Source organism: Diadema antillarum, unplaced genomic scaffold (assembly GCF_040938485.1).
Source record: "Diadema antillarum isolate AM-2024a unplaced genomic scaffold, OU_Dant_1.0 seq00002044_RagTag, whole genome shotgun sequence".
Classification (NCBI taxonomy): Eukaryota; Metazoa; Echinodermata; class Echinoidea; order Diadematoida; family Diadematidae; genus Diadema; species Diadema antillarum.
In genome coordinates, this window is record NW_027272695.1 from 18,657 (window position 1) to 36,243 (window position 17,587).

The following is a 17,587-nucleotide window of genomic DNA, read 5'->3' on the forward strand; positions in this document are numbered from 1 at the left end:
GTTCCTTATACGTTTACAACATTGTGTAATTTTTCTCTCAATGCTTGCGTTAAAACCACCTTACTTATCCTGGTTTACTATCCCTGAAAGCATGAATAGCCAGCTGAAATCAAATTCTGATGGATTCCCTTAAAGACACGACAACAAATTCTCAAACAAACAATTTCTCAAAATTTCAACTTTTTCGGTGCTGGTATGATTCTTCCTCTTTGGTGAGGCTGGAATTGCCGGTATTTCAATTTACAAAAGTTGCCTCGGTTCCAAAACAGAAAAGATAACAAATAGTATGGGAATTTCAAGTGTTACATCAATATACATATTATACCAGGTGATAGATAATATGTAGCATAGACATTGAAAGAGGTGCTCACAGATTTCATCTTAATCTATGGTAGCATTAAGCTAAAAAGAATTTGCAAGCATTGGAATATACAGCAAGCACAATAGTCTTTCATTAATCTATAGAGAAATCTGAGGAGAAATTAGAGTAGCATCATTAGAACATCTACTCAAATTTCCCGAAACCCTGGGGCATCACCCAGTTAGCGTTAGAATAAAGATGGTGAAGAAAACTTATTGATATACCAGCTCTCAATATTTATGGTCACAAGTCGCATGCTGTATGTTTACCATGATTCAGGTAATGTTTCCATTAAAGCATATTTCTCTACTCAAGACAACAATTGTTGCCAAATGAGAGAAATTGGAGAATAAAATTCCTCTTCTCTACATCCCTATATCAAATTATTACAGCCCCACCTGATGTTGTGATGTACAAATACATCACTACCAGTTAAACTGCTTGAGGTTACAAGAAGGTGTGGGGGAGGGATATGTGTCCATACTTAAAGGTGGCAAAACAGGAGAGAAAAATGAGTGAAAAACAGACACTAACATTATCATTCTCCACATAAGCCTGTAACTTCATAAAATACAGTGTGTATCAACATGAATAATGTGTGAACATATCAATATCATCACATGTCGGGCACTGTGGAAAATACTGGATGCAAATGAAACCACAGGCTGGTAATCTGGAAAGTGGACTATATCATATTTGACTAATATACATCTATTCAGAGTATTAAACTGCACAGAGATAAGTACTACAATACACGTATGTATATTCTACATTTTCCTACAACTTTTTCTTCTTCTTTTTTTTTTGGGGGGGGGGGGGGGGGGATACTACACCCCCTTTTCAGTTTCTGGGCACTCAGGGTTTAGGAGTGCAGTTCATCAGTGCCCAGCCACATTTACAACCACACAAAAGGAGTTTATAATTTTTGTTTAAAAACACCCCCCCCCCTTAATTCACAAATTTGAGCAGCTTGCTCCAATTGTAGGCTATTTTACGAATATCATTCACAGCTATGATAAATGGTATATGATAAACATCTTTTCAGGAGAACCTTACAACTAGCTATTCAACTGATTTCCTCAATGATTAAAATTCACAGAAGAATCCAAAAAAAGCTTGTATCGACTGTTTTGATTCACATACTTCAGCCACAGAATATCTCAGCACTTGGAATCAACTTTGTATGTGTTAGCTGAAGCTATACATCAAGCAAGTCTCAAGCAAGCCTTGGTGTATCAAGAATCACTGCCACTGAATCTGAAAATTTTGCAATATTAGACCACGGTTCTGTTGCATTTTAAGAGACACAATCAAACATCAGTCAGAAAATCAAATGTGTACATGTAAGCCCGGTATCAGCCAGAAATAAGTACTCAGAGACTCATGTTTGCTATTATGTCTTCAATAGCTTAAGGATTTCAACTTTTGGGCAACAGGGCACAGTAAGTTTCTAAACCTTGATAAAGACATGGCTTTGTATGGAATATCTGCACCATCTAACTAGCTTCAGTCAGTGTTTACTTTGTAACATACTTTGGTTTGATAGTCCACTTTTGAGAAAACCAGGTGCATCATGTCCCTTGTACCCTCATGCTGTGTAATACTGTAAAAGTGGATATTTTCGCGTGACTAATTTTTCGCGCTTGGCCGGGTAGGAAGAGTTTCGCGTGTTTTTAATTCCGCGGAATCAAAACATTAACTAAGAGAACATATGGCACGCAAAAATATTTGCGGGCTTTTATTTTCGCGCTAGTTTCTGATTGCGCGAAATGCGCGAAAATTTAAACACCGCGAAAATTTCTACTTTTACAGTACTGTAGACTACGTTCTGTCGTCATGTGTAATGTAGAATGTACAAAATAATGTGTTTACAATTTTATACAGGTGTTGGTGTAAACATTATCAAATATAGAATGTGCTTAGATATGAATATGAGGACACTGGTGGTGGAAAAAACTGTGGGTTGAATCTGACATTATCATTTAATCTTACCTCTGGAAGTACCTGCGTATGATATAGTTTCATTTCAAAAGGAAGTGATCAATATTAATGCTGATATCCTTGGAATTGAACTAATAGACTTTACAGTGTTATCAATTTCATAGTTAGTCCAAAGGTACATTTATTGTCAATGCATTGTGATTGTGCACAACTTCATGTTTACGCATCAAACCAAACATGAAATGCAAGTGCATGGTGCAGATGCCACACTGTATGTTTTGCAGTGCTATGAAATTGTTTCATAATGCATGACAAACTTACAAGTATCTGGGTTTGATTGTTTGTTTTTTGTGCACACACGTCAAATATTTCAGAATGAGGACATACAAATATATATTTGGGCCCCATCAATTGCAGCACAAAAAGCTCACAACTTATAAATTCTCATTACAATGCAGTACATAATTCTAAAGCTTGTCACTCTTTCAGTAAGCTTTACATTGATATGACACATCACAGTGAATGTGATCAATGGCAATTTGGCAATCGGATCAGCTTGTTGGTGTGAAGATGATCACCCCATCACCTCTACAGAATACTGTATACGCTATAATTTTCGCGTACATAAATTTTCGCGAATTGCCGCTGTCGCACATTTTCGCGAACGGTTAAATTTGCGATTGGGGGACCAGAGAAAATATGAAGTGGCAAAGAAAGTGTGAATTTTCAACTTACTAGCAAATAAGAATGATACTAGTTACACACTGCATGAAAAAAACTTACCAAACTCTGCGAACTAGTAAGTTAGAATTCAACATTTTTGAAGTGGTTAAGTCCATCGCGCTAGATTTCTGACGAGTGGTCCCCTTGCGATAATGGATTGGCTCTCTACAGTATTCGTAAGTAGACGTGGACGTGCGTAAACAAGCTTAACCAGTATGGTCTGTTCGGTAAGCCGTGACATGGTATACTAGTACTGAAATGTTCGTATCATCAAGGCAAGGGATTCATTTTGGAAGGTAATATTTTCGCGTGTTGTTAATTTCGCGAATAGCTCCCGACTCGCGAAATTCGCGAAAATAAAACCCACGCGAAATAAATAGCGTACACAGTAGATTCATACAAATTGCTCAAAGTCCAGAGAGTCTTCTTGAAGGCACGGATGAGTGGACAGCACCCTCACAATGCTTCACATCATTCACTCCGATCCTCATTCACTTCTTATACACTCCACTAGGGCATTGTGATTCATAATAAATTGCAGCATTATCCACATTTTTTTTTTTCCAATTTTCCTTTAACCCTTTTTTTTTTCTTTAAGTGGGACACAAGTAGTGGTAAGAAGGCTTATAACCACATTTGTATATTTCATTTTTTTTTAAAATCATGATTATAATGCACTTAATTTCAGCACACACAACAAACAGTGAGTATTGCAAAGTGCAGTGCAGAAGCACGCCCAGTTTGTGGATAATCCAAGGATTCAACAACGCTTAGTTCTCTTTTTTCCATTTGTGAAATAGCATGCAGTCATATGCAAACCATAGCCGGCAGAGGCAGTTTATTTTTTGACAGATGGAATGAAACAAATACTGAAGTGCCCTGACAACAGCAGGAAGAATTGTCACCTTTAATACTTCTCAACAAATAAATGTGCATGTGTGTGTGTGGGTGTTGTTATTGTTTTCCTCCTTTTTCTTTTAATTTAAGTGCAGCAACATGCATTTTTTTTCCTGCCAGTACCATTCTCAAATCTCCCATTTCCTAATGCATCACTCTAATGTAAAGTCTTAGGCACTGCATGGTTCGACACCGCACGGTTGCACACCGAGAAGGCATTCAAGCTTTATAGACCAAGACAATTAACAGGGTAGAGAATAATAAATGTACAAGGATGAGGTGAAAACCTGTCTGGGAACATTATCTTCCTGCATCAGCCACACAGCATTCTTTTTGGCGAGACACACTTTGATGTAACATTCAAATCAAATTCATCAAGAGATGTTGGGGCAGGGGCATAATGTACTTGCTAAGGTTAATCTTACCGCACTCCCCGACAGCAGGAAGCTGGCAGTGGTGGAGTCGGTGGGCGGAGTCTCGGGGATGTTCCTCTTGCCCAGCGCCATGCCGACGATGGCCGTCATGTGGGTCTCCGTGCCGAACACGTACATGGGCACGCCAAGGTTGCCGCCTGCATGGACAACAGGACGAGAACGAGGGCAGCAGACAGAGAAGAGTTAAAGAATTCCACTTTTCTTACGGTGCAATGCTGCACCACAATGGAGTTAATCCAAATGAAAACAAAGTTCAGTCATATGAAAGAATTACAGAATTTTGAGGGTTTGCGCATGTTTTCGCCAAACAGTGCCATCGGTTACAACGAAACATGACAATCAGCTGAGGTGGTGATGTCATCAACTCATATCTGTCCTCTTTATTTGTGCACAAAAATGTCATTAAAATCATATCTTGCAGATGACAAGTTAGTAAGCTGCAACCATTTCCCTTTTAGACAGATAGATAGATAGATAGATAGACAGATAGACAGATTGATAGATAGATAGATAGACAGATAGATAGATAGATAAATAAATAAATAGACTAACAAATAGACAGAATAGATGGATGGATACATAAATAGGTGATTAGACAGACAGATAGATAAAATAGATAGACAAACATATTAGACAGAGGGGGAAGAAGAAGAAAACAATGGGAGAGATAGACAGATAAGATAGAGAGCTAGAAAGACAAAAAGATAGATATATAGGGAAAACAAAGAGAAGAGGAAGAGGAGAGAGACGAGGGAGTCCTTCAAGAAAGACATTGATATAATCGACAAAAGTGACTGCAGTGGCAAGCTAAAAGTTGTTGGTGTGTATTGGTTGATCCCCTAAGGGAGGAATCCATGATCTCTATACCCACCAAGCTCCCTCATGACCCGCAGCCCCTCCTGATAGTTGGGTCCCCCTCGTCTGACGTAGATGGACACTTTGTATTCAATCAGCTTCTCCTTGAACTGCTTCAGGGCTCGCACTATTCCCTGAAATGCAAATTGACAAATACAATATTGCATAATCTTCTTACGATATATTTGCAGCGATTTACAGGTGCTGTACTGTATCCATATGCTGTTATTTTGGCGTACAGATATATTTGCGCATGAGATCATGGACATTTTCATGAGAGGTTTTCACGATTTTGACACCAACGCTATCATAGGTGCACTGATGCTTGTCAGTTCGAGATATTTTTGCATGTTTTTAAATTTGTGGTCCAACAGTGATTGGCGAAATTTGTGAAAATTAAGCTCTCGCGAAAAGAACATCTTATACAGTATATACTGGACATTTCACATGCGAGGACTTGTATGATGATTTCATGAGTATCATGATTTGCTTTACGTAGCTGCTGAGTAAAACAATGAAAGCTTGTATTAAGCAAGTGACCAAAGGACAAATACAATGTGGCTTGAAGTTCCCTCTGAAGGACTACTAGTATGCAATGATGACAACATGCCTTGCTTAGAGGCACAACTGCAACAGCCAGGGGACTTGAACTGAGGATCTCTGATTGACAGTCTGTCTTATTCTACTGGTGTCCATTATATTCCCTCTTGATATATCTTGTATTGTTTAGGGGCCAATGTTGTAACATCACAGAAAGCATTCCCTTTTCCCCCGCCCCCCAATGAACTTTGACCTTCCAGGAACTCACCTTGAAGGTGGCAGCGACGTTGGTGAAGTTGGCGATGCCGCCGCCGATGATGAGAACCTTGCCCTCCGGATGCTGCTCCCTGGTCATAAGGCTCAGGACTGTCTTGGCATACTCGTACGTCTGACCCTCGCTGGGGGCACCGGAGTATTCACCGTAGTTGGCCAGCTCAGAGGCTCCACCCAGGTCACAGATGGTATCACTGGGGTTTGGGGGAGATGGGGGTGGAGAAAGGGGGAAAGGGGAGGGAGAAAATAAAAGTGAAAAGAAGGGATAGGGGTATGACTGAGTTAGTGAGCTCCTTCTTAGTGAGCTCCTTCACTCTAACATCAATAGTGTATGTTCACATCCATGTTCAGCATGTGTTTGTATCTACAAGAAATTTTTAATTAGGGTCCCATTTCATAAAAGATGTTAGGATAGCAAATCTTGCTGGAACGGTAACTTCCTGTAGCAACAGCCAATCAGGAATCTGGATTCTTGTCATTATTATGACAATTGCTGTTCCAGCAATATTTGCTATCATATCAACTTTTTATGAAATGGGGGCCCTGGATGTCCTTTTTAAGCTGCAGAGAATCTCCATTTCAAAAAGCAATAATGCACGCGTAATCTGTATCATGATAGACCTAGTGAAAAGACAGAAGCGGCCTTGGATTTGATCCCGTCACCTTTACACTGCTACCAGGTAGCAGCACTACCACTTAAAGGTCCTGTTTACCTTTGGAAGCAGAAAAAATGTTCAAGATATCACTTTTGATGCATACATTGTATGTGTAGGTCAGCTGGATCACAAAACATCCTACCATATAAAATTTCTGCAATAAAGCTTAAAACATAAGGAGATATCACTATTTTTCTCATTAAACCATAACTGTAGACAGTTTAGCCTGGAAACATTCTTATTATGACTATTGTTCACATTTTGTATATTTAATAATACTTAACATCGATAATACTGGTTCAAATTTTTACATTGGTTGTTTCTATCCCTAACTCACATTTTAGAACTATTTTGAAGCACTAATGCTGGGTTTTTGTTTCATCTGCAAATGGTAAATTACGCCTTTAAGCTGTTCAAGCAAGTTCAGGGGAGTGATGAGATGAAGTTGGAACAAATGCCCAATACCTCACCTCCTTTTCATTCTCTGCTGGTCTTATCTATAATTCATTAGCCTCCAGGAAGATATTTTGGTGGTCAAAAAGCAATCACTAACGAACACACTATGCCACTTCAGTCCCACTCACTGTAATATGTGTCACATAGAACTCTTCCAATGAGCATGCAATAGCTCTTCATGCAGTATGTGGAAATAGACTCACTTAAATAAATAATACTATTCTTATTCATGGAAGATATTGCTCATTACATATTGTACTGGCATTGTTGGACACTTTGCTTGTATTCTTAAATGTCATTTGTGTGAACATCGTTATCGCTATCACAAACAAGCCTGGGTGAAGAAATTAAAAGAGATATTTTGTCTCTTGCTCTTAGTCTGTCTGTCAGTCTGTCTGTCTGTCTGTCTGTCTGTCTTTGCCTTTTCTTTCTCTCACCTGTAAATGACTGAAGCTCCACCTCCGGCCACCATGGTCCAGATTCGACCCTTGGGGTTCAGGATGGTCAGTTTGAGAGACGCCCCACTCTTTGCATCCAGGTCAGCTATGTATGCTTCCTGTGGGTCAGTGACAACGGTCAATTTAGACATATGCCAGATTTCAGTCTTAAACACACCATTTTTTTCAGATGACTACATACAGCCACGACATGACTTAAGAAAGTTATCAGTAATCTCAGTATTTAACTGAAAAGGATATGTTGATTTCAGTGATTTGATCTCCCAACAAAAGGAGGTTCAAGATTCACGGTTCAAGACTTGACTAATAAAAAGCTTCAAGAAATAGAAATAGTCAAACTCACCAAACAGAAAGTATTCACTCTAAAAGTTTACATTTGCCAACAAATTAGTACATGTATTTCATTGAATATTCTTTGTCCAAGGAAAAACAATTTTTACAAGACAGCTTTCTTCCATGGTCTTCCATTCTTATATCACTTTAAGTGTAAGATATCATTTCTTTCTTTTTTGTCAATCTGTTTAAATTCAAAATGCCATTGAGTGTCTATTTTCTTCCCGATTTTAATAAAACCATAACTATTCTATTTGTCTGAATTTATTCTTCATGCTACAATCAACTCTAAAAACATAGATTGGAGGTTCCCTTTAAATTCTGCCCAGTGAAGTCTTTCCATGTTACCTCCGGGAAAGCCTCACGCCCAAACGGAGGCGGGAACTCCAGGTCACCCCACTGCACTTTGCACAGGTACTCCGCTGTTGCATCGATCTTGGCGGCCAAATCCAGCACATAAACCTTGTCTGTCACAACTGCGGGGTAGACACAGATACATAGATGGACATAAGGGAGATAATCTTTTTTGTGAGCCACTTTCGAACAGTCTGTGAGATTTCTACAAGGAGTCAAATAGTTTTGGTACACACTTGGTATACTACTAGCAGCGTGAGAAGTTAGACAAAAGTGATGCAGGGCACAAACTCACAAAACTTTATATAATTTGCAGTCATCCCCTTTGGTATTCTTACCCCTTCCCTACTCCCCCCCCCCCTTAAAAAAAGGCACTTAACAATGACAATGGCATTGATATAATTTCAGGTCATGACAGAAGTTGATTCTAAGAATCCTACAAATGCTTAACTAGACTATCAGTGTTATGTTTGTGACAGAACAGTAAATGAAGAGTTTGCACAATGGGTTAAAGGGGCATTCCAGACGATTTTCATAATTTCATATCCTGTAGTACATATTAAATCAACAGCTCCATTTACAGATTTGTGGAATTAATTGTGGTCCTTGAGCAGAGAAATTAATACTCTGAAAACCCAAAACAAATTGCACTGAACAAAGATGATGACATAGGAGCCTCAAATATTTCATAAATATAGCAATGTATAATTCCATTACAATACTGCATGCCCAACAAATTCACCTGTGCAGAATTTATGCATGCCTTCTTCTTTTGTTCTGCTTCCTTGAGCCCCATCTCACACATTTTTGTCGTGAGGCTGCCATGTCATCATCCTTGTTCATTGTGATTTGTTATAAATTTTGAAAACACTCCTATTCCTCCTCCCAATCACTACAAATTCTGAAACTCTGCACCCAGTGTAACCAATTTACAGTTGTTCATATTTAAAAGTCTGAAAATCATCTCGAGGTCTCCTTTAAGCTCCCTTTTCAAATATTTTAAAGACTATCATCAGGTGGACCTAACAAAACCTTTCCTGTGATACTTAACTTCCAATGTATAACATAACAAGGAATGTTCTTGGAGTTATAACTAAATATATATATCATATTTTCTTATTACTCTCTTCAATCCTTTTTAGCCTTAATAGCAAACATATCTTATTAACAGGAATGGAGTTAACTTCTTTTGCAATCAAACTCTTCATATTTTGACTGAAAATTTTCAGAACTTTGGATTTTAAAGTTTGATGGGAATGTGGTACATATGGCACATGTCTACTTGAGTCCAAATGCGAGATGATTAGGGCACAACTCACCCAGTGGATTAATCTCTAGGTATGTGAAGTAGAGGTCACAGAACTGTTGATACAGGTCCTTGATGAACTCAGCAACCATCCTGTATGACAAAATTACATTCATGGGTACATTGTATTTCAATGAACAGTGTTTGCACACACTGCCAAAGAGCCATAAATCTTCTGTCACCAAAAAGAACATTTTGCCTGCACGGCACCTCTGTCCTTCTACTGTAGATGTATGTAATATAAGTTGTGTGTCTCTACAATGCAGTTAATGTTCAGCATACTCTTCCCATGAGGGCAACAATTAACTAATACAGCCCACTCAGGATTTGAATACAAGATGAACATAAATAAAGTTCTGTTAATGAAGGAAGTTTTGAGACTAATACAATAAATCTAGTGATTGCTTCCACTCCTAAAAAATAATAATAATAATAATAACAAATAGTGAGATAGATGCTTTCCACCTCCCCACATACAGGTGACAAAGTTATCTATAGATGAAAACAATCTTTCTTTAAATCAACATCTTAGAATAATATGAATGATATGAAGTAAAGATTTAAATACAAACGAATTGACTGAAGGTTCATGACTGAGGATACACTGCACCCTGTCAGTGTTTGCACACAGATTAACTAACAATAGGAACATTTCAAAGCTTATAACATGATAACATTGTGACGATCCAACACGAACAAACTGAACGTTGGATGTCTCGATAATTTCTGCACACTCAGCAGTGCTGTCCGTGATCGAAGAGAGACACACGCAAGAGAACAGAGACCGTGTCAATATTTGATTTTCATATTTGCTTTGAGTCCCCAGCCCTCAATGGGCACGTCCGCATGGAACAGAAAAGATGAATGGGAATGGGGCATGACTTTTATGGACAGTTATTCAGGATAACAGAAATGAAATGGACCTGCCCTAACTCTGTTGAATTTTATCCCAAGATGGCCATGTGTACTGGCAAAGCATCTCAAATTTCAGCCCTTATCTATTTAGTTTGACTGTATTCAGACCTCCCAACCTTTCTGACTGAAAAATAGGGATGAATTGACTCAAAAATAGGAAAGAAAGAGCAGCTCCCATAGGAGTGTGTAGTAACATTATCAAGATAAATAGGAATCTCCTATTGGAACAAGAGATGGGGATGGTCGAAATTCAGATTCTTTCCTCCAAATTCAGAATGGTTGGGAGGTCTGCTGTATTCCTTGATAGACATATATCTTCTAATATCTTTTTGAATAAATGTTTGTGCTTTCAGTAAATCTGATGGGACCTTATACAATAACTGTACTTGTGATTTTTATACAGTTGTTACTGTACAGTGATAAGGTTTTTGTTTGAAGAATATTATGAATCAAATGAGACATGAAGCCCAATTCTTAACTTGACAATATCATGTAGATTGATTTTTTCTTCTCTTGCAGTAGATTGAATGATGGCTTTTACTCTTTTATGTGAAGCTCCGACTGTAAGTCACATATTGTTCAAAATTGGCATGGGCAATCTAGAAGGCATTCAATTATTTTTACACATGATAGTGCAACCTTTGTATCTTTGGATATCTTTTTTAGATATCATACATGTCAGTTTGTAACAATGCCTTTTTCAAAAGCTCAGTTTATTTTTCAACATGTCATAGACCGACACCATATAGAATGTACCATAAATTCTGACTGTACAATGTGTTTATCATCATTGACTATAGGCTTCTACTTTCAGCAATGAATGACATACAGTGTCCATGCATTATCATCGTCAAATGAAAATGAAAGAAACAATTACATGTAAGTGCATTTTCAACTACAGTAAGACTTCTGGCTTTTCTTTTGACATAGTCACAGCCACAGTAGTATGATTAATTTAGCATCTATCATATATGGGGGGGGGGGGGGGGGGGGGTTCTGAACAGACATTATATGCTCACATATGGACCACACTAATGCACACCTGCGTGGTAAGTGGCCAATTATAGGCTGAGTCAATATGACTATGACAATGAAGTATGCCCTCTCTCTCTGGCACTTGCCATGCTGTTGGGTGAACCGTGTCATCCAATGTAGCTCTACGCTGTATAGACTCAACACATTTTGCCATTACATTAGCACACTCACATCCACACATTCATCCCAATGCACACAACATTGTCACATACCGTACAGTACATACTACCCAATGCACATAGGGGGTTCGTCATACAGATTTTGTGTTTTAAAACTAGGGATCACAATATCAACAGTCTCTCGGTCATAATCAGTTGAAATTTCACAGGAAAAACCAGAATGGATTCACACGAACATCCAATTAAAATTTTGAAAAAGATCAGAATTTGACATTTCAAACTGAGCACACATTATCCATAGCCTTTCTGTCATGACAACTTGCTCAAAGTTGCTCAAGTTGAAGTTGCTCAAATGAATTTAAAAATACCAGTTGCCACATCATTTCAGTCAATAAAGAAAACAATAAATTATACCTTGTGGCCACTCAGTCTGCCATGTAAGCATGTTTTGTGCTCTTTACAGTTATTTCACATATATCACGATCCTTAAAAAAAGCAAATTTACTCAGGGAGTTTGCATTGTTTACAGTCTAAAGTGAAGAGCCACCCCAGGTACATGTACAAAGTCATATGTCCAGCCCCATGGCGTGACTATAGCAGGCACACAGACGAGGTCAAAGGTTGTTCCGTCCAACGGCCATCTGAGGACAATTGCTCTTATACAGATCTATAGGCCCATAGTTGGAATGATGGTGTGTTTTCAAATATGGTACTACGGAAGTAGTAAATGCTTGTCAGCAAACGACCATGGGATCAACATCTTTAAAGTCACTGTTCACCACTGGGAACAGTGAATCAAAAAATGCTTGAATTATCACATTTGATGCATTTTATGTATAGCTTAGTTGTATCATAAAACATCCTACCATATAACAATTTCGCAGCAAAGCCACAAACATATTATCAGTAATTTTCTCAATAAACCATACTTGTAGACGGTTCATTCCAGAAACTATTTTTTAAAAAAATAAAAATTTCTTCATATACATCTTTACATTGGGTGTTTTCATCCCTAACTCACATTTCAGAACTACTTTGAAGCACTAAAGCTGTTTTTTTTTTAATGTGAAAATGATACATAATGGCTTGAAGCAGGGAATATTTAAGTTAGGAAGCATATCAGTATCTACAGGTGTGCATATCACCCATGATTGACATAGTATGTATCAGCAAAAAAAATAAAAATGAAAATAAAATAATGTGTAAAAATTAATCCATTCTGTTTAATTAAAATTCACACTAAAAATTGGCAACTTACTGCTTCTTGGCATCTGAAACCTTGGACAAGAGGGCAGCCTTGATGCCGTCAATGGTAACCTCCTCCTGGAGACCAATCTCCATCTTGACGGCCTGGGGATTGACGATACACCATTACATTAACCCATTGAGAATGTGCTGATTATAATACACATTTCCCATAGGCAGCTGCCAGAGTATACTCAGGACTAGTCTTTGATTTGCTTGTAGTTTTTTCCATTCACAAATCACACAGAGAATAGACCTAAGAATGCAATTTTTGTACAGACATCACATGCAATGTCAACAATAAGCTACCTACACACACACACACACACACACACACACACACACACTAACTGAATTAAAGGCAGTCATCAAATTACATTTTTATGAAGCTACTACCTTAAATGCCAATACTTGAAATAAATGCAATGGAGAATATTAATTTAATATATTTATAAATAAACATTTTAAGAAGATGTCATTCCCACATGAAAGGGACTGCAAGGAATGAAAGATGCTACGGAGCTGGTCATGGCTTGGGAAGAAAATTACATTCATTTAAGCTCTTCTTAGTATTGAATTATGATGCTATCACGCACTCTTGAACAAGGATCAGGATGTTGCCACAGAACGTGGCCCGATAACGCGTGCATGTGATGATTGTTTGTTACAGTGAGGGTTTATCAATTGATGTGTGTACATTAGATATTACTCTTGTTTGGTGAGCAAAGATTTGTCTCATACATCATCCAGTGTAAGCACACATATGGGAACACATTCATACTTCGCTGAGCAAAGTACAATCATAACTCTTGTTTGGTGAGAGCAAAGGTAAGGTGCACAAGGGCATAATGATCAATAGTTTCCTTAAATTTTAACAAACTGGCATAAAAAACAATGTGCCCTGCCCCTATAGTTCAAACAATCTTGGTGGTCTTTCATACTTTATCAATCAATGAGATTTCTTTAATAGCAAACTCTCGATTGAAATGCATAGATATTACGAACAAGGGTTATGACTTTATGATGGACCATTCTTCCAAATCAGCATAAATTTGGAAAGGACACTTTATCGCTGTGATTCATAATTTCCTGAAATCTACACCTCTATTCTAAACTATTATGTCCTTACAAGCAATGTGCCCTCATTATTACACAACATAGTATAACTCCTTCACATCGTGAATTTTTCTGTTGGTGCATGATGACAAATGCATTAATATTCCTTTTCCGTTGCTCTTATGGATAAAGTGTGACAATATGCGACATGTTCTGTACCTTAGCGTCGACATCTCCGATGTCAACACCGCCCTCGTGGTGAAAGAGAATGACATCGTTGGCTCGCTGGCAGTAGATGCAGACGTAGAACTCATCTTCAGGCTTGTGTGCTACAAACGGCTCGATGAGGAAGTTCTTTAGCTTGCCGGTGGCTGCTCCAACCTGGTGGTACAGAAATGAATGATCAACCTTCTGAGAAAAAGACTGTATTGTGTTTTAAAGGTTATTGCCCTTCCATACATACACCTTTCCAATTTCAATAACCTAATGTCATTACTGACTTGGCCAATGATAAAAAACAGACATATATGACAATACAAAGGATATGTGGCAATATTCAATATATGAGAAAGTACGCAGGATAAGAAACATGAAGGGTGGAAATGACATGGGCTAGGACTCACATTTTAAAGGGAACGTAAACCTGAAGAGCAATGTGGATTGAGTGAAAGCAGCAACATTAGAAGAACACATCAGTGAAGGTTTGGGGAAAATCGGACAATCGATGCAAAAGTTATGAATTTTTGTTAAAGTTTTGGTGTTGGAACCGCTGGATGAGGAGACTACTAGAGGTTATGACGTATGAGTGGACAACAATACAAAGAAAATATAAAGGAAAATCAACAAAAATTCACCTTTCTAGCATTATGAAAGAGTACTTGACCTACCGCTTTCAGAAAGTAGGGGGAATAATTAATACCCTTAACATATGTCAGTATCAAGTTGATGGAATTTGTAATTTTCATGAAAAATAAATTTCTGTGGAATTTTCTTTATATTTTCTTTATATTGTTGTCCACTCATACGTCGTAACCTCTAGTAGTCTCCTCATCCAGCGGTTCTAACACCAAAACTTTAAAAATTCATAACTTTTGCATCGATTGTCCGATTTTCTTCAAACTTTCACTGATGTGTTCTACTAATGGTTACTGCTTTCACTCAATCCACATTGCTCTTTGGGTTTGCATTCCCTTTAAGTAAAGTTCATCACTACCACTCTGAAGCAAATACGCGTATCAGGGCAATTACCCCCAGAGGACAATTACCACCTCCCCCCCCCCCACCCCATGGAGGACTTGCCTGTGTGTATAAAAAACAGTTACAAATGTTTACATATTAATAAGGTAGTGCCATTTTGTTGTTTACTCTTAAAGCAGATGTGCCTCACCATTATTAGCACTGAACTGCACTGTGACTGCCATGGTACCGTTTTGACTTTGATTCAGTTGAAAAGAATAATTGGTTTGACATTCACCATCAAATTCAATATCAACAGTGTGTGCTACATATTGGCAGGACTGCATGAAAGCTGTTTATCAGTGAGCTTTAAAGGGGATGGCTAGTAACTGATCAGTGGGAATCAGTGGGAATGCTGAGGGATGATTGTTCCAATCCTTGTGGGACTCATTTAAGAGTACATTATATATCTATTCTTGTGTGAAAATTATTTGCTTCAGAATGGTCTCATATTCAAGTAATGTGCAGTTTAATGTTTCCAGGTAAGCGTCCCTGGTCAGTGACGGGGCATTAATCTGCACATTACTTGAATATGAGACCGTTCTGAAGCAAATAATTTTCACACAACAGTAGATATATAATGTACTCTTAAATGAATCCCACAAGGATTGGAACAATCATCCCTCAGCATTCCCACTGATTCCCACTGATCAGTTACTAGCCATCCCCTTTAATATCATTATATGCTGGTATGGGATGAAGCCGAATATATTAGGAGCATATGGTATAAATACAGTTCAAGGTTTAGCAATATGCACTCTAATTCAATACAATGAGAATGATTACAAACACTACGCTACTCTAAAGCCAAAAGGTGATTTTTTCTTTAGGCTCCTTGCACAAGAAATTCTGTATCACGAAAGAATGCACAATATTAATCCTACATTGCAGCCAAGCATCAAATATCTTCCTTTTTTTTCAAATCCCAAAAATCATTTAATATGTATTATACAGTCGAACGGAAATGACATCTTCATTACAGGTTAATGTGCTTCTGACATTTGAGTTACCCACGCTAGTATATGCAGACATCTTACTTTGTTAAGGGGGGATAAAAGAAGGGAGCAAGATTTCATGGAGATTTTCCAAATGCGAGATTAGTTTGGACAGTTCATACCAGTCAAATCTTTTATCTCATTAGCTGAATCCGCATAGCTTTTTGTGTCAAGCTACCAACCATTGCAGAGCTGAGAAGTCTTTTGCTAACACTCACACACACATACACACACACACACACACACAGTACTTCCCTTTTGCTCAAACACTTACCTCTCCCTCCCCACCCCCCCTAAAAAAAAAATAGAGCAAGACAGAGGGGGAGAGAAAGAGAGGAAGATAGAGAGATGGAGAGAAAGACAAAGGAAGAGAGGAAGGAAGAGTGAGGAAAGGATGACTTTTTTTTTGTATCTGTACCACGGACAATTTCTGCTCTACAAAATTAAAAAGTAAATTTTGAAGAGCGACTTTTCATCAAGCATCTCACCTCGATGTCATGTCCGAGTCGTGTTGAGAGCCACTCTTTGACCCCGGCGAGATCTGCGTTGACCTTAATCAGGCCAAGTTTGCCTCTTCGCTTGATGAGCTGGTCGGGTTTCACGACGAGACGCTGGTGGAGACGAAATATAAAACCAACGACGACAGAGGTTTACTATTTTCAGTTCAATTCAAAATTACTACTTTGACAAAATTTGTTGTTGTTGTGAGTGTTGTTTTTGTTGTTGAAAAATAAATACAAGGGGCTCTACTGAAAAATAATTCACCCCTAGGGGATACTAAGATCTGGGCCCTGTTTTATGAAGAGTTATAATTGATTATATAGTTCATTTCTATCCTAAGTCTATGGCAGCCTGTGAGTTAAGGAAATTTAAAATCGATTATAAATATATCTTTTGATAAAACAGAGCCCAGATCAAGCAATATGACAAACAAATCAAACATGATAGAGAACAAACAAAATTTGTATAGAAGTAGTAACACTTTTCACACCTAAGAAAAACCTGGCATATTATTTTCTATTTTTTCAATGTTTTACTCAATTCTGACTGAAGATAATTGACACTTAATAATAAGCATACAATGGGCCCCTAACTAAGAACCTTATCAATAATATGCACACAGTATATTCTGGAGAAAAAAGAACAAAAGAGAAAAAAAAGAATTAAAAGGCAAATCAAGAAACAAGTTAATATTCAGATATGGTTACTGGATTCAAATTAAATTACTGGAGATTAAGAATTCAGTAACAAAAACATAAACATGGAATATATATTATCTTGACATTTGCATCTGTGCCAGGATCTAGCAGACAATTATACGTGCAGCATATTTCATGTGTGTCAGCTATGGTACATGGTGGCTCCACACAAAATGGATAAAATCATCCCGACAGGTCAA

The 17,587-nt window shown here is 37.9% G+C and overlaps 1 protein-coding gene across 1 annotated transcript in view; it reads right to left on the bottom strand.

Moving 5' to 3' along the window:
• LOC139713734 (ATP-citrate synthase-like) overlaps nt 1-17,587 on the bottom strand; it is a gene marked incomplete at its 3' end in the record, with an annotated part of 63,086 nt that overhangs the window by 18,652 nt on the left and 26,847 nt on the right. Inside the window, exons 3-11 of the mRNA XM_071625439.1 lie at nt 16,677-16,799; nt 14,177-14,338; nt 12,915-13,006; nt 9,601-9,680; nt 8,276-8,403; nt 7,574-7,692; nt 6,020-6,218; nt 5,228-5,345; nt 4,348-4,493 (exon numbers count right to left, since the gene is read on the bottom strand). Coding sequence (XP_071481540.1) covers nt 4,348-4,493; nt 5,228-5,345; nt 6,020-6,218; nt 7,574-7,692; nt 8,276-8,403; nt 9,601-9,680; nt 12,915-13,006; nt 14,177-14,338; nt 16,677-16,799 — 1,167 coding nt within the window. The remainder of the gene's footprint in view (nt 1-4,347; nt 4,494-5,227; nt 5,346-6,019; nt 6,219-7,573; nt 7,693-8,275; nt 8,404-9,600; nt 9,681-12,914; nt 13,007-14,176; nt 14,339-16,676; nt 16,800-17,587) is intronic.